Source organism: Nicotiana tabacum, chromosome 15 (assembly GCF_000715075.1).
Source record: "Nicotiana tabacum cultivar K326 chromosome 15, ASM71507v2, whole genome shotgun sequence".
Lineage (NCBI taxonomy): Eukaryota > Viridiplantae > Streptophyta > Magnoliopsida > Solanales > Solanaceae > Nicotiana > Nicotiana tabacum.
Genome location: NC_134094.1, coordinates 131,270,990 through 131,295,303, shown reverse-complemented (window position 1 = coordinate 131,295,303; position 24,314 = coordinate 131,270,990). Strand labels below are relative to the sequence as shown.

The following is a 24,314-nucleotide window of genomic DNA, read 5'->3' as shown; positions in this document are numbered from 1 at the left end:
AACCTTGCAAGAAAAACCCAGTGGGACAAAATCTTGTAAGGGAAAAAGAGTACAACGCGTCTTAACTCCCCCTGATGAGAGCATCAATTCACATCCTTGAGCCTTTGCATCCCAATCTTGTACACTAGTTTCTTGAAGGTTGATGCCGGTAGAGATTTGGTGAACAAATCAGCCATATTATCACTTGAACGGATCTGTTGCACATTGATATCACCATTCTTCTGAAGATCATGTGTGAAAAATAACTTTGGTGAAATGTGCTTTTCCTATCCCCTTTTATGAATTCTTCCTTCAATTGGGCTATGCATGCTGCATTGTCTTCATACAAAATTGTGGGTAGTTTGTCACACTTCAAACCATATTTGTCTCGAATAAGATGTATTACAGACCTCAACCATACACATTCTCGACTTGCTTCATGAATAGCAATTATCTTAGCATGATTAGATGAAGTAGCCACGATTGATTGCTTAGTCGATCACCAAGATATGACAGTGCCTCCATATGTAAACACATAGCCTGTTTGAGATCGAGCCTTGTGTGGGTCAGATAAATACCCAACATCGGCATAACCAACAAGATCAGGACTGCAATCATTGCCATAAAATAATCCCATATCGGTAGTCCCTTTTAGATACCGTAATATGTGTTTGATTCCATTCCAATGTCTCCTTGTAGGAGCAGAGCTATATCTTGCTAAGACATTAACTGAAAAAATTATGTCAGGCCTTGTAGTGTTAGCAAGATACATTAGTGCACTAATTGCACTAAGATATGGTACTTCGAGACCAAAAAGCTCTTCATTCTTTTCTTGAGGTCGGAACGGGTCCTTATTCACATCAAGTGATCGAATAATTATCAGAGTACTTAATGGATGTGCTCTATCCATGTAAAACCGTTTCAATACCTTTTCTATGTAGGCAGATTGATGAACAAAAGTCTCGTTTGCCAAATGTTCAATTTGCAAACCAAGACATAATTTTGTCTTTCCTAGATCTTTCATCTCGAATTCCTTCTTTAAATAATCAATTGCCTTTTGGAGTTCTGTAGGAGTTCCAATAAGGTTTATGTCATCAATATATATAGCAAGTACAACAAACTCCGATGTTGTTTTCTTTATAAAAACACATGGACAAATGGTATCATTTATATAACATTTCTTTAATAAATACTCATTAAGGCGGTTATACCACATTCTTCCTGATTGCTTTAGACCATATAAAGATCTTTGCTATTTGATTGAAAACATTTCCCAGGACTTCGAATTATGTGCGTCAGGCATTTTAAATCCCTCGAAAATTTTCATATATATCTCATTATCAAGTGAGCCGTAAAGGTAGGTTGTAACTACATCCATTAAATGCATGTCAAGCTTTTCATGGACAGCAAAACTAATGAGATAACGAAACGTTATAGCATCCATAACAGGAGAATACGTCTCTTCATAATCGATACCAGGCCTTTTGAAAATCCTTGTGCAACAAGGCGTGCCTTATATCTTTGTACCTCATTTTTATCATTACTTTTACGTACAAAAATCCATTTATAGCCAACAGGCTTAACACCATTTGGTGTTTGGACTACATGCCCAAAAACTTCACGTTTCGCAAGTGAAGTTAATTCTGTCTGGATAGAATCTTTCCATTTTGGCCAATCATTTCTCTGTCTACATTCATCAACAGATTTTGGTTCAAGATCCTCATCTTGTTGCATTATTTCAACAGCGACATTATAAACAAAAATGTTATCGATAACAATATTATTTTGGTTCCATATTTTTTCCGTTGAGACATAACTTATTGAGATCTCTCTATTCTCATTATTTTTAGGTACCTGAACCTCCCTTGAGGTTTTATCATTTGTTATGTCTCCGTGCTCTTCTTGAGCCACTACCTTCTTATTATGATCACTTTGATCATTTACTCCTTTTCTTTTTCGAGAATTTTTATCCTTAGAACCGATTGGTCTACCACGTTTCAAGCGTGTTTTAAACTCATTTGCTTTAATTGATTGTCCTATCGGGATATCAACTCGAATTGGAGCATTAACAGCTGAAATATGTGACTTAGTCACCCTTGGTAGGTCAGTGAATGCATCTGGTAGTTGATTTGTAATATTTTATAAATGAATTATCTTTTGAACCTCTTGTTCACATTGATTTGTTCGAGGATCTAAATGAGATAGTGTCACGACCCGAAAGTTTTTACCGACGGGACCATAATGGCGCCTAATATTTCACTTGCTAGGCAAGCCAACGTTAGAGAATCATTAAGCCAATTCCTTATTTTCATTCAGTAATTAACAATAATTAATTAAGATAAAATATAATAAGTGCGAAATCTCATAAAACTGTATTAATTACTACCACCCGAATCTGGAGTCACAATTCACGAGTATTCTAGAATTTACTACAAGTAATAGTCTGGAAGAAATACAATTGTCTGAATGAAAGAGAACAATAATGACATAAAAAGAAAACGGGGACTTCAAGGTCTGTGAACGCCGACAGATCTACCTTGAGTCTCCGGACAGCGGACCAATAGCAAAATCTCGATCAACCTGAACCGGTATCAAAGTCTGCACAGAAAGTGCAGAGTGCAGTATCAGTACAACCGACCCCATGTACTAGTAAGTGTCGAGCCTAACCTCGGCGAAGTAGTGACGAGGCTAGGACAAGACACCCACATATAACCTGAACAGTATAATCATGCTAGTGGCAACAACAATAAATAAAGCAATAACGTAGAAATAATGGGAAATGAGACATTCAGTGGGGGAAATACAACATAAAGAGTGAGAATAATGAAAAGACAGAATTAAACAGAAAATCCTTAGACGAATTGAGCAATTAAAACAACAAAGGAAAACTGCACGGCATCACCCTTCGTACTTTTACTCTCTTCCTCATAATATAAATAATTCATGCACGGCATCACCCTTCGTGCTTTACACTCTTTCTCACAATATAAAAAGATTATGCACGACATCACCCTTCGTGCTTTACACTCTTCCTCACAATATAATTAAATTATGCACGGCATCACCCTTCGTGATTTACACTCTTCCTCACAATATAATTAAATTATGCACGACATCACCCTTCGTGCTTTACACTCTTCCTCACAATATAGTTAGATTATGCACGGCATCACCCTTCGTGCTTTACACTCTTCCTCACAATATAGTTAGATTATGCACGGCATCACTCTTCGTGCTTTACACTCTTCCTCACAATTCACAGAATCAATAACAACGGATAGAGAGAAGTTTCACAATAAATCAATATTTCGTCAATGATTACTTTCATAATTTAACATCTCGACCTTGAATCAATATTCACAATTTTATCGACCTTGGTGGAACCGGATACAAGTCTCCCAAAATTTCAACAACAACAATAAGCATGGATAACAAGATTTAAGACTACAAATTTGCAAGAAATGGGATTTCACTCGCATGCTATGACTCGACCACAACGTATAGATGCTCGTCATCTCAACTATACGTCGTATTCAACAACAAAACACGTAGCAAATACACACACAATACCTATTCCCTCAAGCCAAAGTTAGACACAACACTTACCTCGCTCCGAAGGCCACTTAAATTCTCAATCACAGCTTTTCCTTTGGAATTCACCTCCAATTCACTCGTACCTATTCAAAAATGACTCAATAATATCAAATATTGCTAAAGGAATCAATTATATTTCATAAATTAAATTTCCCAAATTTTTCTCCAAAAAGTCGAAAAATCAACCCCAGGCCCGCTTGGTCAAAACCCGAGGTTCGGACCAAAATCTTTTTACCCATTCACCCCTGAGCCCGAATATGTAATTAGTTTTGGAATCCGACCTCAAATTGGGGTCTAAATCCTCAAATTCCCGAAATCCTTAGTTTCTACCATAATCCCTAATTCTACCATGAAAACTCTAGATTTTAGGTTGATAATTCATAAAATGTAATGGGTAATTGAAAGAAAATGGTTTAGAATCACTTACCAACACTTTGGGGAAGAAAATGACTCTTGAAAATCGCCTATACCCGTTTGACTCTTGAAAAATATTGAAGAAATGGCTTAAACTCGCGTTTGGAGTCTGTTTTAAGTCACTGGACATGCCTTCATCGCGTTCGCAAGAGGCCTGCTACGTTCGCGATGCACAGCGGCCTAAGGCCTTCGCGTTCGTGAGTCTTTCTACGTATTCTCATAAGGCAGCTCCCCCCAAGCCTTCATGTTCACGACCCCGTGGACGCGTTCGCGTAGAAGAACATGACCCCCCTCCCCCAGGTCCCTTAAACTATCGTGTTCGCGTGAGACAGATCGCGTTCGCGAAGGGTACCACCCCCAACGCTTCGCATTCGCGACTAGTCCTTCGCGTTCGCGAAGAAGAAAATTCCCTTGCCCCATTTTACCTTTCGCGTTCGCGACACTACCTACGCGAACGCGAAGAAGGGCACACCAGAACAGCTGCTGCAGCAAAAATGTCAGATTTTCTAAGTGCAAATCACCCCGTAGCCTATCCGAAACTCACCCGAGCCCTTGGGGCTCCAAACCAAACATGCACATAAGTCTAAAAACATCATATGGACCTGCAAATCAAATGAAATTCTCAAGAACACTTTAAAATTTCTATTTTCTCAACTGGACGTTCGAATCACGTCAAATCAACTCCGTTTCTCACCAAATTTCACAGACATGTCTTAAATATCATAATGAACATGTACCGGGCTCCGGAACCAAAATACGAACCCGATACTAACAATGCCAAATATCAATAAATTCTTAAAAACAAATAATTTCCAAACTTTTAATTTTCATAGAAAAAATCATAACTCAAGTTAGGGACTTCCGAATTGGATTCCGGATATACGCCCAGGTCCCATAATTTGATACGGACCTACCGGAACCGTCAAAGCACGTATCCGAGCCCGTTTACCAAAAATATTGATCGAAGTCAACTAAAATTAACTTTTAAGGCAAAAATTCTTATTTTCATTAGTTTTCAACATAAATGTAGGAGGGTAAAAATAAGATTTTTAAGGCTTAAGAGCGCATATTCGAGTTCTAAAATATAAGATGACCTTTTGGGTCATCATAGATAGTGATAATACAATCCAATCTAAATCCTTTCTGAGCTGCTTATTTTCTCCCCCTAATGTTGGGTATACTGATTCATCAAAATGGCAATCAGAAAATCTTGCAGTAAAAAAATCTCCAGTCATAGGCTCCAGATATTTTATAATAGAAGGAGATTCATACCAACATATATCCCCAACCTTCTTTGGAGACCCATCTTTGTGCGTTGTGGTTGAGCAATTGGAACATATACCGCACATCCAAATATTCTAAGATGGGAAATATTTGGCTCCTGACCAAAATCCAATTGCAATGGGGAGACTTTATGATAACTTGTGGGCCTTATCCGCACAAGTGATGCTGCATGCAAAATAACATGACCCCATACTGAAATGGAGAGTTTTGTTCTCATAAGCATTGGTCTAGCAATTAATTGGAGGCGTTTGATCAATGATTCTGCTAGACCATTTTGTGTATGAACATGAGCAGCCGAATGCTCAATTGTTATCCAGTTGATATACAATAATCAGTAAAGGCCTGAGATGTAAACTCACCAGCATTATCAAGACGAATTGTCTTAATTGTATAATCTGGAAATTGTGCTCTTAGCTTTATTATTTGAGCCAACAATCTCGCAAATGCCATATTGCGAGTTGATAATAAGCACACATGTGACCATCTTGCAGATGCATCTACCAAAATCATATAATATCTAAATAGTCCACATGGAGGGTGAATGGGCCCACATATATCACCCTGTATACGTTCCAGAAATGTAGGGGATTCCATCCTAACTTTAATAGTTGATGGTCTAATAATTAATTTGCCTTGAGAACATGCAGCACAAGAGAATTCCTTAAATTGAAGAATCTTTTGGTTTTTCATTGAATGTCCATGTGAATTCTCAATTATTTTATGCATCATAGTAGAACCAGGATGACCCAACCGGTCATGCCAAATAATAAAATTATCTTGATTAGTAAACTTTTCATTTACTATGGCATGCGTTTCAATCCTGCTAATACTTGTGTAATATAAGCCGGAGGAAATGGCAGGTAATATTTCAAGCACATATTTCTTACCCGACTTTATTGTAGTAATATAAAGATATTCAATCTTTTTATTATTTGTAGTCTCAATGTGATATCCAATTTGGCGAATATCTTTGAAACTTAGTAAGTTTCTTTGAGACTTACTACAATATAATGCTTCGTTAATAACCAAATTTGTTCCTCCGGGTAGTAATAAATTTGCTCTTCCTGAGCCTTCAATTAATCTTGTACTATCAGATATTGTATTAACATTGGCTTCTTTCATCACCAAATAAGAGAAATATCTTGTATCTCTTAAAATAGTATGTGTTATAGCACTATCAAAAAGACATATATCATCTTTATTGATCTTGGATCTAACTGAAGACTGGAGAATTTTCATATTCTTCATAAATAAACAAAAAGTATATCACAAGAAATACGAAAGACTATAAATAAAAAAAATATTAGAAATTACACGAGGAATATAGAAACTAACATATATGATGCTTTAGGAAAGTACACTTAAGAAGAACAAACTACATAAAGACATAATATGAAAATAATAACTTTTCTTAAAGCTTTATTCCCCAGTAAGATAATCAATTCCTCAGTCAATATCTTCAAAGAAGTCTCCAGCTTCTAAATGAGTAATATCTGCAAGGCCTCCAAAATCATCATCTTTATATGCAAGATTTATCTCAACATCATCATATTTGTTTGAGGGGCCTGCTTTATCATCATCAATTTGAAAAGTCAAGTGTGCCTCCACATTATTATCTTTTCTTTTATTGGATGCTTGATAAAGTTTAACAAAATGGTCAGCTGTACGACAAACACGAACCCAATGACCTTTCATACCACACTTGTGGCAAATATTAACTCTGCCTTTCAAAGGATTATTTTGAGGATCCTTATTGTTTTCTTGTTTATTTCCGCCATGATGATGATAATTATTTCGTCCCCTTCCATGTCCTTGTCCATGTCCACGACTATGGCCACGGCCACGACCACGATAATGATTTTGTCTTCTTTCATACTTTTGAGTAGCTGCTACCATATTCACTTCGGAAAATGGTGCAGATCCAGTGGGACGAGCTTCATAATTTTTTATTAAAAGGGTATTATGTTGCTCAGCCACCAGGAGGCATGAGATTAATTTAGAATATTTCTTTAAACCCTTTTCACGGTATTGTTGCTGCAATACCATATTTGATGCATGAAAAGTAGAAAGAGTCTTTTCCAGTAAATCCTTATCATTCACAATTTTCCCACATAATTTAAGTTGGGAAGTTATCCTGAATACAACAGAATTATATTCACTTACATTTTTAAAATCTTGTAACCGTAAGTGAATCCATTCATATCGAGCTCTTGGCAATATCGTTGCCTTCATATCGTTCCTTCAAACTGCTCCATAATTCAAATGAATCCTTTAGGGTTAAGTATTCGGTCTTTAACCCTTCATCGAGATGATGATGAAGGAAAATCATAGCCTTTGCTTTATCCCGGCATGATGTTTCATTTTCTTGTATAATAGTATTTTCAAGAGCTTTTTGCAGCAAGGTGAATTTCAGCATCAAGGACCCATGATAAATAATTCTTTCCGGAGATGTCAAGTGCCACAAATTCAAGCTTTGATAAATTTGACATAATGAAAATAAAAAGCAGAGTGGTGGTAGCTAGTGTGTACCGGATCAGACTTGAGTAGAAGCTAATTCGTGTTGATAACGTATTATAAATATTACTAAAAGTAATAATATAGAACAAGGAAAAACAAGCTAAGAGATATAGAGAGAAAGAGAGGAAGAGACATTCTTATATCTTCTTCAATTGTGTGTATTTTTCTATCTATTATAAGGCCTTTATATATGCATAAAAAGTGAAGAAAAATATGTCATTGAATATGTCATTAAACATAGAAATATGTCATTGAATATATCATTAAGCATTTGAGAAGATCATGGAGGAAGAATAGACATAGACATCTACCATAATTTGATTTTTCTTATAACAGAAAAGAAGTAGTGATTAGTGATATTAGTGGAAGTTTTCACCAACCATGTTGTTGATTATTAAGGCTTAATATTGTGTCATAGCTTCATACTACTTTCAAAATGGTTTTACAGAAACTCTTATTTTGAAATATTTTTGTAACCTATAGGTCACGGGTTCGAGTTGTGGAAACAAACAACTAATGCTTGTATTATGATAAGTTGTTTACATTATATCTCTTGGGGTACGACCTTTTTTCGGACCTTACATAAATACAAGATGTTTTGTACATCTGCCTACTTTTTTTTTTTTTGCAACATAAGTAGAAGTACTACCATTTCAAGATGAGAATAAAAAAGAAACAAGCCATGTGAGCTGTGGCTTTGACTGTTCTTGACCCATTTCAAGATCCATATGCATTTTCAAAAATCTGATCTGTCATTTTTTTTCTTCTTCCTCATTTTCATATCTAGAACAAAGTCATTTTCAAAAAGGACTTTTTCACCTTTTAGTTCGCGCTAGAAATAATTTATATTCGATAGTCGAAAAAGTTTATAAAATTTGTATAATTTTTGTATATAACATACACAATATATATATAAAAAATATATATTTTCGATCATTATTTTGATAGCGACTATGTATGTTAATAATTACTAATCATTTCGGGTCCGGATCCTACAATGTGGTATACTCTTACGGTCTTACCTCTTGTGTCATATTAAGGAATGATTAAAGAATTATTTAAATTATACGTTCTGTTGAGGTTATGCATAAAGAACCGTCAATTGTTTAGTGATATCGTGAAAGTTTTCCACATAATAAGGTGAGTTCAATTTCCATTATCCTTTTCCCTTTTCCTCCCACACATCCCATATGTAATAAGAAAAAATAAAGAAAAAAATATGGTCAACGTTGTTTTGAGATTATGATATGAAGACTGGAAAACAATGAGCTAACCGAATTTGTTAAATCGAACGTTGCTTTAGCTGCTGGTTCACGATTCTATTTCATGGTCCTTACAAATTTTGGACCTAAATCGATCTTAAAGTTATAAATTTTTCGTAAAGTGTATTAGGCTCAGCTTCACCTTGTTCAAATTAGTGTTGTAGTCAGACAATCGGAGAATAGAGAAAGTACTACCATTCGAGTGGGTGAAAATATGACTCAAATCAAAAGGTTGTGAGTTCGAGTCACCCCAAGAGTAAGGTGGTGAGTTCTTGGAGGGAGGAAGCCGAGGGTCTATCGGAAACAACCTCTCTGCCCTAGGGTAGGGGTAAGGTCTGCGTATAAACTACCCTCCAGAGACCCCACTAGTGGGATTATATTAGATTGTTGTTGGGGTAAGGTCTGCGTATAAACTACCCTCCAGAGACCCCACTAGTGGGATTATACTGGATTGTTGTTGTTGTTGTTGTTGTATGTATATAATTTGTGAAAAATGACTTATTATTACTGGATGACACCCATGATCAAAAGAGGCAAAGTGGTTTACTAGTTTTGGCCCCTTATTTCTTGCTAACTTAAGGTAATTGCTTATTCTTAAGCCTCACTTTTATTTTAGTTTTCCTAAAGTATCAATGGTGCATTCATATTCTCGAAATTCTGAATCCGCATCTGATTAGTGGCTGCTTTCTTACATCGAATGCGTAAACTATATGTTATAGGGTACGAGAGACACTTTATCACTGCTAATCCGCTACAATTCGTTGAAGTTAAACAAATGGGTAATAAAGCCACGTGCCACAGCCCACATGTGAACTGAGGTTGAGATTAATCATACGTAAAGTCAGCTTACGGTAAAAGAAGACAAATCATTACCCCGTTCTCTCTCCTATACCTTTTACACCCCCCATTTCCCCTCTCATTTCAATTCAAATTCATCAAATACCCAACGTCCCAACGGCTACTTCTTCTCCCTCAAAACCCTAATCCCCTTTTCTTCTTCATCTTCACCTTCACCATTTCAAAAAAAATGAAGCACTTTACGCAACAGAGAAACACAATCTTAAGGGAGAATAACGAGGCCGCAGCTACAATGCCATCATCTCCAAATCCTAGCTCTTTAAAGCAGAAATTCACAACATCACCTATCAACCCTAGTAGTAACAGTAACAGAAAGCATAACAAATCATCTAAAGAAAATGCTCCTCCGATGAATCACCTGACCGATCCAAACTCGTCCCCGGCCGTTGGATTGAAGATCAAGAGTCCTCTACCTCCCCGTCCGCCGCCTAACTCCAATAATTTGAAACGGAAGCTCAATTTGGAGTCCGTTGGTACTGAGAATGGCAACGCTGGATCTTCTGACTCTGGAGTCAAGGTAATTGTCAGGGAAAATTACCCTAATTTTTGCTCCTTTTTTCGAGATTGAATTAAACAGGTCCAAAAATAGCAGAGTTGATATAGAAGGTTACTATAGCCGATCTGAACTTGTTTAGGATTTAAGGTTAGCTATTGTTTAAATTGTTGTTTCGATGTTGGAGATATAACTGCAGAGGCGGATCATGATTTAAAGTTTATGAATTCTGGATTCTAACCCTTTTGAGTTTCGGAATTAATAATTTGTACATACATGGTTTGGGCCAAAGTTATTGGGTTCTGCCGAACCCATACCATCAACTCTATCCTAAGTTGCTCCGATACGGCAGTTTAGGTGCCGCACCCGTGTCGACACAACACTAGTATGAGTGTGGGTATGGGATCCGTACTGGATCTGGTCAAACAATTTTGGGTACTTTGACCACGACGACGGAAAAATTCGAGACGAGATACAATTTGATTCCCGAAATCAGAACCAAAATCAGAGTAAATTTGAAGAAAATAACATACTTTATCTAGAAAATCAATCCTTTACTTATCTACAACTTGAGAATAAAAAAGAAATACACACTTTACAAGCTATACGTAAGTATTCCATAAAATTTCTCATAATTTAAAGATATTTTTATATTTTTGAATTATTTTAGCCGGATTCCCGCAACCGTATCCGTACTAGGATCCGTATCCCCGAATCTCAGAATTTATATCTCGAAGGATCCGACCTCTAGATCCGCACCCGTGTCCGAGCAACTTTGACTCTATCCGTACGGGATATAAGATGAAGTATGTTGCACCCAAGGGTGTGGCCTAATGGTCAAGACTTGGTGGACAAAGTTACTCGGTACCTGTTGCTAGTTGGAGGTAGCAGGTATTCTGTAGAATTAGTCAAGGTGCGCGCAAACTGTCCTGTGATATGATATCACAATTATAAAAAAATGCCTTAATGGTTTTCTAGTTTCTAGTTTTCATTAATGGGAGCATACATTTATATGCATTGGTTTTACTTTTTTAAAATGCTGAGTGTGACTTGGTTTACTGTTATCAATACTGGCTTGCTGTTTCTTCCAAATGATATTTGATCCACTTTCTTTTGTCTGGCACTCTGCCTTCTGTTTGATTGGTTCAAACAGGCATTGTCTAAGTGCCTAGTGCTGGTAGGTCCTGTATTGATTCCTGCAACTTTTCTTGTTAAATCAGGTCATAGTGAGGATGAGGCCGCCAACCAAGGATGAGGAAGAAGGGGAAGTTGCCGTCCAGAAAGTCGCTAATGATTCTTTATCAATAGCTGGGCATACATTTACATTTGACTCTATTGCAGATACTCAATCAACACAGGTAAAAAGTAATAACCTGTTACCTAGGCTTTAGGAGGAAATAGCTGTATTGAGTATATTCTAATCTGATAACTATGGGAAGGGGAAGTTGTCGTCCAGAAAGTCGCTAATGATTCTTTATCAATAGCTGGGCATACATTTACATTTGACTCTATTGCAGATACTCAATCAACACAGGTAAAAAGTAATAACCTGTTACCTAGGCTTTAGGAGGAAATAGGTGTATTGAGTATATTCTAATCTGATAACTATGGTTGATTCTTCCTTGTTATTGTTCTTTTCTTCAATATAAAAAGTATACAAAAAGGAGAATAATGAAAGTGACATGCACTTGACCCTTCTTTCTTATTGTTCTTTCAGCTTGATATATACCAGCATCTGGGAGCTCCTCTTGTTGAAAATTGTCTTGCTGGGTTTAACAGCTCAGTATTTGCTTATGGACAGGTAGTGTTAGCCTACCACATCCTGCTACATGTTAAATATGCCTGCACAACTCCAAATGTTCTTTCTCGCGCTGACATGATACAATAACATTTTAATGTGATTGACTTTGATCAGACTGGTAGCGGAAAGACATATACAATTTGGGGACCAGCCAACGCCTTGTTGGAAGAAAATTTAACCAATGATCAACAGGGCTTAGCCCCACGCGTTTTTCAGCAGCTATTTGAACGTATTAAGGAGGTGATATGTTGTCTCTGTGATCTTCCAATTCTCAGTGTCCTGGATTTGATATGTTGTATAAAATCAATTCCGTAATGTATGCATTTTCTTTTCAGGAACAAACCAAGCATGCCGACAAGCAGCTCATGTATCAGTGTCAATGTTCTTTTCTTGAGGTTAATTTGACTGGCCCTGGCCGTTTTCATGGTGAAACAAAGACTATACTTGCAGTTGTTTAATCTTTAACATTAATTATGTACAGATATACAATGAGCAAATCACTGATTTGTTGGATCCTAGTCAAAGAAACCTCCAGGTAAAAAAGGAAATAAAACATAGAAGATGAGTGTTGTAACCGTTATCTGTATCCTGACTTCTATTTATTTGTTAAAATATTTGCAATTTGCCTTCTCCTTTCAGATTAGGGAAGATGTAAGAACAGGTGTTTATGTGGAAAATTTGACTGAGGAATGTGTTTCCACCATGAAGGATGTGACAAAGCTTTTGATGAAGGTTCAGACTGCTTCTATCTTTTTATTACACTTTATTAGACAGAGTAATGCAGGCATGACTAGGTTTGCCAGATAGAATAGACCAGTAAAAGGAAAACAGTTAGCCAGGAGAATCTGTGCAGTAGGTAAATCAATTAGACGGTAATGTGAAATGGATAATAAACCAAAACTTACTTAGGTGCAGAATGTGCAGTAACATAAATGATTAAGTTCGACTGCCTTTCTTGCTAAGCACTTACTTATTTACTGCAAATATCAAAGTATCTGACAAGGAAGCTCAATCTTAATTTTCGAATCACATTTGGAACTTTTTTTTTGTTTTGTCCCCTGGTTTGCTCATTATTTTGATTTTCTGAAAGATGGAAGGACAGAAGTTTTGGTGTCCTAATGCTAATGCCTTGCCTTCTAGATCCTTATGCTGCAGCTTATTTTTGTCTTTTCTTAAATTTCATCACTGAGGTACTTGTCAAAAAGAATTTTATCACTGGGGTCTCTGCTGCAGCTTATTTTTGTCTTTTCTTAAATTTCATCACTGAGGTACTTGTCAAAAAGAATTTTATCACTGGGGTCTCTGCTGCACTTTTTCCCATAAATGAACATAATTCGTTTAAATAGGGAGGGTGTGGGGTATATACAAAATTTTATTTGTGTTTTCTTATTTGTATCCTGGCTGGTACTTAATTGGAAGATAATCATTAGGTATCGACTGGCATCCATTCTCAAATGGAGTCTATCATTTAGCAAGTTAATCTTAGATCAGTGTCATAAGTTATTGTTAGTAGTTTTTTCTAATTCTTTTACTTGGTCTTCTGGAGTTTTTACGATAAAATGGACTGGTACACTCAGAAAAGCTTACGGAACTTTCTCAATTATTACAGGGACTGTCAAACAGGAGAACTGGTGCTACTAGTATAAATGCTGAGAGTTCACGTTCTCACAGTGTATTCACCTGTGTTGTTGAATCACGATGCAAGGTGATACAATCTTATGTCCTTTCTGACAATAATCTGAATTCTTTTAAATGCCAAGTTATCTAAATTCATAATACCACAGTTGTGGTATGCCAAGTTAGGCATTGTCTGTTATCCGTTATTATGCTGTTCTAATAGCAGTTATAATTTGCATGTACTCAGTGTGCATGCAAGATGCTAGCATAATAAATTATTTGGTTATTATTGAGATCTGAAAATTCTCTTGTTTGGCTATTCTAAACTTTCAATTTCAGAGCTTGGCAGATGGTTTAAGCCACCTAAAGAGGAGTAGAATAAATCTTGTTGATCTTGCTGGATCAGAAAGGCAAAAGCTAACTGGTGCAGCAGGTGAGCGCCTGAAGGAAGCAGGGAACATCAACAGATCACTTTCACAGTTGGGGTACGTTTGTTTCTTTATCATTTTGCGAAAAAGAACTGTTCTTGGTTTAGCTCTCAAGGAGGTTACAACTCATTGTTAATGTATGTGACTAGGAATTGCATACTTTCCTATAACCAATGGATTGAAGACGAATAGAATTGAGTCCACTCTATAACCAATGGATTGAAGACGAATAGAATTGAGTCCACTCTAAGATGAAACAATATTTCTTACTTTCCTTAACTGATACCCTGTAACTGATCTTTCCGGACGTTATCGGTTATTCTGGTCAGTTCCTGAATTGAAACTTTTATGGCGAGATTTCGTTGACTATTTACTTTCTATATTTTCCAATAAGCAGAGAAGCGTGTTAGAGTGTTAAGTGAGTATTAAAATGTCAGTTATTGAGTTAGAATAGATGAAGCTTTAAGTTCTTCGGTTAGATATTGTCTCATCTTTCAAATTCGACATATATCATTTGTGTCTGTGGTTACCTATAAATAAGCAGGTCTTGTATTCTTGAAATCATCTAGTAATCAATATTCTTCTCTCATTTCTTATTTTCTCATAGGTACCGTTTAGGTGTAAGTGCTGACAGTTAAGATATCTAGGCTGTCTTTCAGGAGTATGCCATGATAGATAAAGATGTAATAGAATGGATAAATTGGAGGAATGATACAGAAGTGTTACGCGATTGGATGACACTTATCAAAGTGAAAGGCAAGTTTTGTAAAACGGTTATGAGACTAGCAATGATATATAGGAGTAAATGTTTGGTATCTAAGATTCAATATATCCAAGTAGAGGTCTTAGAATATAGTGGTTAATGCTATATGCCCTTTATTGCTGGGGTTACGTACCTTTCAGGGACTTACTAAAGACTCATATTTTTCACTATTAGCTAGAATATTTGTATATGCTACTGATCCCACTACTTTTTGAAATTTACAGGAATTTAATAAACATTCTTGCAGAAGTTTCTCAAACGGGCAAGCATAGGCACATACCCTATAGAGATTCCAAGTTGACATTTTTGCTACAGGAATCTCTCGGCGGGAACGCAAAGCTTGCAATGATCTGTGCCGTTTCTCCATCCCAAAGGTAGATTCACAGCCCCACATTTCAGTGCGATTTTCGCTCTCCACTCTGTTTATCTTCATTATATCTAGAACTCTTAGTTCTTTTCGGTAATGCAGTTGTAAGAGTGAGACTTTCAGTACCCTGAGATTTGCCCAACGTGCAAAGGCAATCAAGAATAAGGCGGTAGTCAATGAAGAAATGCAAGATGATGTAAATGCTTTGAGAGAAGTTATACGTCAGCTACGGGTAAACTCTGTTCCTCTACCTGTGACTGATGCATCTTGAACTTAAGGTGCATCTCTCAATTATGACAACTGGTTGAATGCCTCTTTTTTCCTTTACTCTAACTAGGAGGAACTGCTAAGAATGAAGGCAAATGGATATCAAGCAGATCAAAATGGAAATTATTCATCAGGGTGGAGTGTTCGCAGAAGTTTAAATCAATTAAAATTCAGTCTTAACCGTCCAGTGACACTACCTATTGATGGTGACGGTGATACAGAAATGGAAATTGTGGACGAAGCCGAACTGTTAGGTCTCTTGTCCGGAGGCAGCAAAGAGAATAGTATGCTTGGGATCCTGCGGAAGACTTTTTCAAAAGGTTCATCACTACTTGATTCTGCAGTACAGCATGGGGAAAATGAGAATGACTGCAACAGGGAGCAAGGCTCCGAGGATACGGATGTTACCATGGAAGAAGAGGTATCTGACACAGTTGTCGAGCATGAAAATGATACTGTTGATGGACTTCAGAACACCAAGAAGAGTTTAATTGTGGACGAGTCGTTTTGCGAAGGTAGCATAGGAGAAACTGTTGAGGCTGATTCGGATCATTCATTAGTGAAAAAGCTAGGTAATGATTCTTCTATGAAGCCAACTGAAGATGAGTATCTTCTGTCTTCTGCCAGCGATATGCTAAATCAAGGACGAAGGGAAGTGGTAGAGGACTCTCCATCAGAGCAATATTCTGAACGGACTCCAGAGAACTCTTCTAAATGCTTGGAGGGCAATACAACCTGCACTAACCTCAGTATAGTTCCATGTGATGTGTCGCCTATTTTAGACTCTCCCACTCCAAGTGTTTCACCAAGAGCTAATAGCGGTAGAAAAAGTCTTAGGACTTCAATGCTGAGTGCTTCAGAAAAGGATCTTGGAGATAAAATGGATAACCCGAACTTGTCCTTCACAAAACCATCAAACAGTATTTGTTTGAATTCTCTAACAAGTCAAAGACACAAAAGTTGTTTCACATCAACTGAGCATTTGGCGGCTAGTCTTCAGCGGGGACTTGAAATTATTAGTACTCATAGACAAAGTACATCTTTGAGGCGCTCCTCGGTCAGATTTTCTTGCAAGCCTTCTGAAATTAGTGCAATTATACCAGTTGCTAAAATAGATGTTGGAGTTCAAACTGTTATAGAAGACGATGAATCATTTGAAGGAGGTTCAACATTTTTGTGTAGTAAATGTAAGGCAAGAAATTCGCTGCAAGAGCTTAAAGATGCCGATGATGGCTCAAATTTGCAGTTGGTACCTGTTAATGGATCACAGTTGGCATCTGAAACTGGATCACAGTCCTGCGAAAACTCACAGATTCAAGTAGTACCTAAAGTAAGTTGGAAGATTTAAAAACTGGAGTTTTTGGTTATTTTAGTCTTGCATGATTCTTATGCCTGTGCAACCATTCTAACTTTTTACAGGCAGTAGAAAAGGTCTTGGCTGGAGCTATACGGAGAGAGATGGCACTTGAAGATATACGTGCCAAGCAAACTTCTGAGATCATGCAACTCAATCGTTTGGTATGTTTGATTTGTTCAATCACGGAACCTGCCAATTTTCATTATTTCTTCATCCCTTTGACCTGCTTTGCAACCAATGGCAGATCCAGCAATACAAACATGAACGAGAATGCAATGCTATAATTAGCCAAACACGTGAAGATAAGATCATTCGCCTTGAGAGTTATATGGATGGAATTTTACCAAAGGAGGAGTTCATGGAGGATGAGTTGTTGGCACTGATTCATGAGCATAAGGCATGCATCTGACCTGAAATTTGTCTTCTGAAATGTTTTTGTTTCCCCTAAACATGTTTCATTTGTCATTTGCTGCAGCTTCTGAAGGCAAAGTATGAAAATCATCCTGAAGTTTTAAGTGCCAGACTTGAACTAAGAAGAGTTCAAGAGGAGCTGGAGCGGTATCGTAATTTCTTTAAATTAGGTGAGAGGGATGTTTTGCTGGAGGAGATTCAGGATTTGAGGAGCCAGCTACAGTTTTACGTGGACTTTTCACCAAAGTCATCCAGGAAAGGAAATTCTCTTCTACAATTAACTTATCCATGTGAACCCAGTGTGCCTCCAACTTTATCCACGATTCCAGAGTCAGATGAGGAGAGTTCTGAACAGAGACTTGAAAGGGAGAGAATTCAGTGGACTGAAACAGAGAGTAAGTGGATTTCTTTGGTAGAAGAGTTGAGGTTAGACCTACAAGCTAGCCGCACATTGTCTGGAAAACGAAAACAAGAACTAGATCTGGAAACGAAATGCTCGGAAGAGCTGAAAGAAGCAATGCAGAGGGCAATGCAGGGCCATGCACGCATGATTGAACAGTATGCTGAACTTGAGGAGAGACATATTCAACTGCTTGCGAGGCATAGGAAGGTCCAAGTTGGCATAGAAGATGTTAAAAAAGCAGCCACAAAAGCCGGAGTTAGAGGCGCTGAATCTAAATTCATAAATGCTCTTGCTGCAGAACTTTCAGCTCTGAAAGTGGAGAGGGAAAAGGAAAGGTGCTACTTTAGGGATGAAAACAAGGAGCTCCAGAACCAACTCAGGGATACTGCTGAAGCTGTACAAGCAGCTGGTGAATTGCTAGCACGGCTAAAAGAAGCAGAAGAAACTATTGCAGCTGCAGAGGTGAGTCTTGGAATCCATTGTTTTCTTCTTACTATATTTATTCTAGCAGTACATATGTTCTTTTTGTTTTCTTGAGTGGTTCTCTTGATTGTATGCGGTGTAGGGATAACATGAGTTTCCTGTTGACTGTTTTTAGATGTCAAGATTTCCAAGTAATTTACAGGTTCATTTTGTGTTTATCTTTTTTTTTTTTAAAACTAATTTTATATTATTCGATTTCAATAGTATGAACTCGTTTGGTAAGATTATGAGGAAATATGTTTATAATTCTTTAATCAAGTATAACTGGGTATTTTTAGTTATCTAGTTACAGTCTTCTATTGCTTTGATCTTCCTAAAACTATATAGTAGCTAAAGTTAATATCTTTGTATAACATGGAAGGAAGCTAAACAACCTCTACAATTTCTTGGAATCAATACAGGTTTTGCTGAGGACATAACATAACACAATGGAAGGAACTGATCCATATAATCAATACTCTCTAATTGGGGTTAAAGCTTATAACTTATTGTTACAGTTTCACGTTAGCAAGAGTCTTTTTGTCTGGCCTAGAACTTGTATGCTGGTGTAGGGACAAGTGTGTGATCTAGAGGCACCCAAAGGGTGTGGCCTAATGGTCAGTGAAGTGAGTCAATACCTTGGAAATCACGGTTTAAATCCCTGTAGAGATAAAAAACATAAAGTGATTTCTTCCCACCTGCCTAAACCTTGTTAAGCAGAGTTTTATGATACATGTGCTAGTGGGAGGTAGCAGGTTACTGATTGAATGATCGAGGTGCGCAAGTTGGCCTGGACACCACCGTTATAAAAGAAGGGTGTGTGATCTAGAGAATCTCCAGTTCTGAGGAACTCCTAATTTGCTTTAAAAACAAATTATTCATAGGCAAACTAGTATATATTGGACTTAGTTGGGCCTGAATGGAGTTTGAATGGTTTTGGAGGATTCAAATAGCACACTCAACTTTGTTTGGGATTGAGGTGTAGATGATTGACTGATATTAAAGATCTGTCTGGTATATACTGACATATTAATCTAGAAGGAATATTTTGCCTGGTTTTTGGGAATCCAATATTCTGATGCTGCATGACTTTGGAAGTGTGTTGTCGAAATCTGTTAAGAGTTTTCCTTCTTTGTTTCTTTCTTAAATTCAGTCTCCATATTTGATAAGTAAACCATTCTGATCCTATTACAAACGAAGTTATCTTATTTATGGGACGTCCTTTCAGGTAAACAATGTGAAGAATTCTATCTATAAAGGTAGCTGAATGCAGATACTTGGCTATGTGTCCACACATCAATAATACCGTCTTGCCCTGACTTTTCTCTGTGTCTCTTAATAACATTCCTGTAGATTCCAAGAATTAAGAGACCTCTTCGTGATGATTGCACAAAATAACCTAGGAGAAATATGACTTGCCTAGGGAGTAAGACCTTGCTGTTTATCCCCATACAGCAAGGTCCACTGTTTATCCCCATACACAAGGAAACTGGGACAATGTATCGTGTTATATATGTGCCTTCCAAGTATATTGTTTTTCCCATTCTGTCTGCGTACGTCCACTGGTCACTTTTGCTTGTATATATATACTTTCTTTCTAGAATATCCTAACAAGTTTCTGAAATATGCAGAAACGAGCCATTTATGCGGAGCAAGAAGCTAATGAAGCTTACAAACAGATTGATAAACTGAAGAAAAAATACGGGAAAGAGATCACCAATTTGAATCAGTTACCAGAAGAACCCCATTTACCTAAAGATACATCAGGACCCGTATATGATGACCCCGAGACAGGTGATCAGCGATGGAGAGAAGAGTTTGAGCCATTCTACAATACTAAAGAGGACTTACCAAACTTTGGTGAGCCCTCTTCTTGGTTCTCTGGGTATGATAGATGCAATTTATAGACAGGAAACGCGTCATAGATTGTTGTTGTATGCATTAATAATAGTGTAATGTATAGTTTGGGAAGCTGTTGTTTTTTCCTTCAAAATTAATGATAGTGATTGTCTAAACCAATTGTGAAAAATAACAGCTTGAATCTGTCAAGCTCTTGTATCCATTTTGCCTGATTGTTTCAGAGATATGAATTCTCTCACTCCATTCAATTACAAACCAGTTTTCAATTGTATTCGAGGATTCATTCTTTGTTACCCTCTCATAGTGTGTCAAGTAAAGTGAACAGTTAGGATGGCTCATCTACAAAATCAAGAATCAAACAATTTTTCCTATGTTTCTTTTTCGTTGGATATTAAAAAGGCGTGGAGTGCGAGAATTAGGGTAGAAGGTTAGTAGGTAGTCGAGCGTATCTCTTTGCCATACTGGTATTTCCATTGCTTTTGTTATCTTATTATCTTGCTATTGTTATCTTATTATCTTATTTTCTTTTGCTTGAGCCAAGAAACTAAACTTGTCTCTACCTTCGCAAGGTAGGGGTAAGAAGATTACGTACACACTACACACTACCCTCCCAGACCCTACTTGTGGAATTACACTGGATTTGTTATTGTTGTTGTTGAGGCCATAATTCTGCACAAGAGTGAAAACCATACGTTGATATAGGCATATAGCTGTGAAAGAAGATAATATGTGATGATAATGATTTTTCTTTTTGGGGATTGTTTTCCAAAATTTATGTGATAAATGATTATTTTTTTTCGAATTATGTTTAGAATTTGAATGAATGCGTTATTTGGATAGGGTGGGACATACTGCAGTAGAGACAAGTATGGAATTGTGGAAAGATCCCAAGAATGAACATTGATGTGTTTTAGTAGCTTAGATCATTTATTTGCTTGGTTTGCATGTCAAGTGGATAGGGGGCAATCTTCAAGTGGCTCAGACTAGTAGATTTACGTAGAATAGTTATAACATATATTTAAAATTATGTACACTGATAACGTAAATAACTTTTATACTATCAAGTGTAATTTCACTTATTTGAGCAGCTTACTTACCTTATTTTTCAAGTAATTAGTTCCATCTATGATGGACAACTCACCTGAAATTCTTTATTGTGACTTGATACACGAACCCCGCGCATAGCGAGAGCTTAGTGCATGATGCTGCCTTTTTATATATCCAAGAAGGGACAGTCCATAGGAAACGCCTGAACTTGTGCTGATATTTTAGTCTATCATGTTATGAAGACCATAAAACAAGTAGCTTATGGGATTGTCTTCTTTGACATCTAACTCTTTCTACTTGTGGACCATTTTGTTCCTTTTCTTAAGTGGCACTTCTTTTTCACTCAAATATGTAGATATAAAATATACCAAGTAGGCTCCAGCCCTAGCCATAGAATAAAATGTGGAACCCATAAATTCTTTGTCTGTCTGTTCTCAGTTAGTCTTTTATGCAATAGTAATTCAAATTGCCAGAATTTACAAAGTTGTGGATATTGGAATGATCCAAGTATCTAACGCTGTTGGATAGCAGCCATTTGCGCTTAATCTTATAGCCGGGCCAAACTTATGAAATCAATTTATTTTGAGAAATATTTTTTTTCAAAATTGCTTTTAAAAAAAGTAATTTTGGGGAGAAGCAATTTCTGTTTGGCTACTTAATTTGAAAGCACTTTTGTGTAGCGATTAGTGTTTGATCAAGTTTTTTTTAAAAGTATTTTTCAAAAAAGTATTTTTGGAGAGAAGCTATTTTTTTTCTGCTTCTCAAAAACTGCTTCTACTTTTACTCAAAAGCATTTTTTTTCCTTTCTAAAAGCTTGGTCAAACATCTTAACTTTGGAAAAAAGTACTTTTGACAAAAAAAAAAAAATACTTTTGACCCAAAAAATTTTTGGCCAAATAGGCTATCAACATATTATGGTCTTGCAAAGTCTCAATTCTTCTTTTTCGGTTTAATCGTCCAGCATGTGAAGTCTATTGGTCTAACTAATCCGAATTCACGCCAAGTGGGTCCTCTAAAGGAGCTTAAGTGCTCTTCACCGAAATGTTCTCAATTTCTAGTGCTCAAATCCTAAACTTCTGGGTAAGAGTTAAAGGATCCTAACTAGGGGCGGATTTAGGAGGCGGAAGGGAGTTCGCGCCGAAAAATTACACTTTAGTCAAAATCTATTTTATACCTTTATATTTTATGTTTTGACTACAACCCAAAAGCATAGTTTAGTGGTCAAGGGGATTCAAAGTCTTTGTGAGGTCGTTGGTTCAATTCCCACTAGCTATAATCTCTTCTAATTTTTAACTTTTTTTTTGAACGCTCTTAACGAAAATCCTGACTCCGCCAGTGATCCCAACTATCACTACCCTATAGTAAGATTGTTGCTCAAGTCATATTTGTATTGAAAAGGACATCTAGATGAAACCTACCACTTTGAATAGGAAAAGGCATTGAAATAGTAACATGGGCGAAGCCTTTTCCCTTTTCTGGTCCATAATAATAGATATATTTGGTAGTTGATAGAGAGAAACAAATCTCTGAAAATAACTGAACTTAAAAAAAGAGACTATCTTTCTATGGATGCAAATTTTTGGCTTATTTCTGACTTTCATTAAAAATAAAAAAAATATTCTATACACTTTGCTTTACGTATCAAAGTGGGGCCAGTTAAAGGACTAAAAATCATCATTCTTTTACTCTATAGGAGGAGGAAGCCAAATAAATACATTAATTTACATGAATCAATCTCTACAAGGATATATCGTTGAAAAAGTTTTTATCTTGTCAGAATAAGATATGATCTTAAAATAAGTTTGTATCATGTTTATATTTTCCTTTGACATTATCTAAACTACTCTAGTATTATATATTATCAAATCCCATCCACCTTCATACAGCTAAAATCTTGAGATATTAAAAGGGCAAACCGGTGCACTAAGCTCTCGTTATGTGCGAGATTTGGGGAACGGCCGAACCACAAGGGTCTATCGTACACAACTTTACCCTGTATTTTTGCAAGAGATTGTTTTCTCTGCTCGAACCCGTAACCTCCTGGTCATATGGCAGTAACTTTACCAGTTACGCCAAGACTCCCTTTCAAAATCTTGAGATATTGCTTAGAGATAAAAAGGAATATTGATAATGATATTAAAGCTTGAAAGTAAAAGATTTAGTTGGTGAAATCATAATGATGGGCTGGCTATTCAATCTTCAAAATCATAACCTATTTTTTCTTTTCTTTTTTCCTAACTTTAGGCATTTCGTACTTGAACTACTAATCCGACTAATTCAGATTTATATCCCGTCCATCTACTAAAGGAGATAAAACGCTCCCCACGAATGGGTTTTCAATTTCCACGTTCGAAATCAGAATTTCTGATTAAGTACGAAGGAATTTAAACTATTGTAGCACAAGTTTTTTCTCATATTTCAAATCAAATATGGTAGGAAACCAAATCAGAGAAATTTGCTGCTTAAGTTGAAAGAAAGAGACATAAAGTGAAAGGAAATTTTCGTACTTTTTTTTTTCTTTCAAGAGTTGATAATTCAAAGTGAAGTAATATCATATTATCATAATGCCATAACTTGTACAATGATTAAAGCGCGTAGTACAGTATTAATAACTGCAAATTGCTCTGACATGGTGAAGATATTAAGTAATATCATTAGCTTCCCACCAACCCCTAAAGTAATAAAAGCATTAGATTAATGCATTATAGCATATAATCCAAAACTTATGAAGAACATAAAGAGTAAAATGTTCCAACGGAATAAAAACTTATTCGTATAGAGTATTTATATATAAAAAAAAAGACATAATATTTGTTTGTACATAGATTACTTTCACTAAATCATAATAAATTGATATATATTATCATCTTTTTAATCACTTAACTATAATAAGTTAATATGATTGGATACACCACCTAACCGAAGTAATTTTTAACCTTTAAAAGAAACATATAGGGCAAACAATAACAACAACGACAACATAAGTATACCCAGTGTAATCCCACATTGCTGGCTCTGGAGAGAATAAGGTATACACAGATTTTACCCTTACCTTCTGAAGGCGAAGAGATTATTTTCGAAAGATCCTCGGTTCAAGAAAATAATTCTTAACATGTTAGAATAAGAGAAC

At 36.5% G+C, this 24,314-nt stretch overlaps 2 protein-coding genes across 3 annotated transcripts; one reads left to right on the top strand and one right to left on the bottom strand.

Annotated features, from left to right (window-relative positions):
• Window positions 1–6,717: 6,717 nt before the first annotated feature.
• Window positions 6,718–7,503, bottom strand: LOC107797127 (uncharacterized). The gene has a single exon (XM_016619991.2). The coding sequence runs from the start codon at window positions 7,501–7,503 to the stop codon at window positions 6,718–6,720; it is 786 nt and encodes a 261-aa protein (XP_016475477.2).
• Window positions 7,504–9,948: 2,445 nt separating this feature from the next.
• Window positions 9,949–20,408, top strand: LOC107797130 (kinesin-like protein KIN-12B). Of its 2 annotated transcripts, XM_016619993.2 has the most exons (16): window positions 9,949–10,425; window positions 11,622–11,759; window positions 12,119–12,202; window positions 12,317–12,442; window positions 12,538–12,597; window positions 12,684–12,737; window positions 12,842–12,934; window positions 13,812–13,907; window positions 14,159–14,304; window positions 15,235–15,384; window positions 15,480–15,609; window positions 15,715–16,974; window positions 17,064–17,162; window positions 17,246–17,398; window positions 17,477–18,277; window positions 19,909–20,408. In XM_016619993.2, the coding sequence occupies exons 1-16, from the start codon at window positions 10,078–10,080 to the stop codon at window positions 20,182–20,184; spliced, it is 4,014 nt and encodes a 1,337-aa protein (XP_016475479.1). In that variant the 5' UTR covers window positions 9,949–10,077; the 3' UTR covers window positions 20,185–20,408. The 2 variants fall into 2 exon arrangements, with proteins under 2 accessions (XP_016475479.1, XP_075087399.1); XM_075231298.1 differs by lacking the exons at window positions 9,949–10,425; window positions 11,622–11,759 and adding an exon at window positions 11,803–11,935.
• Window positions 20,409–24,314: the final 3,906 nt, after the last annotated feature.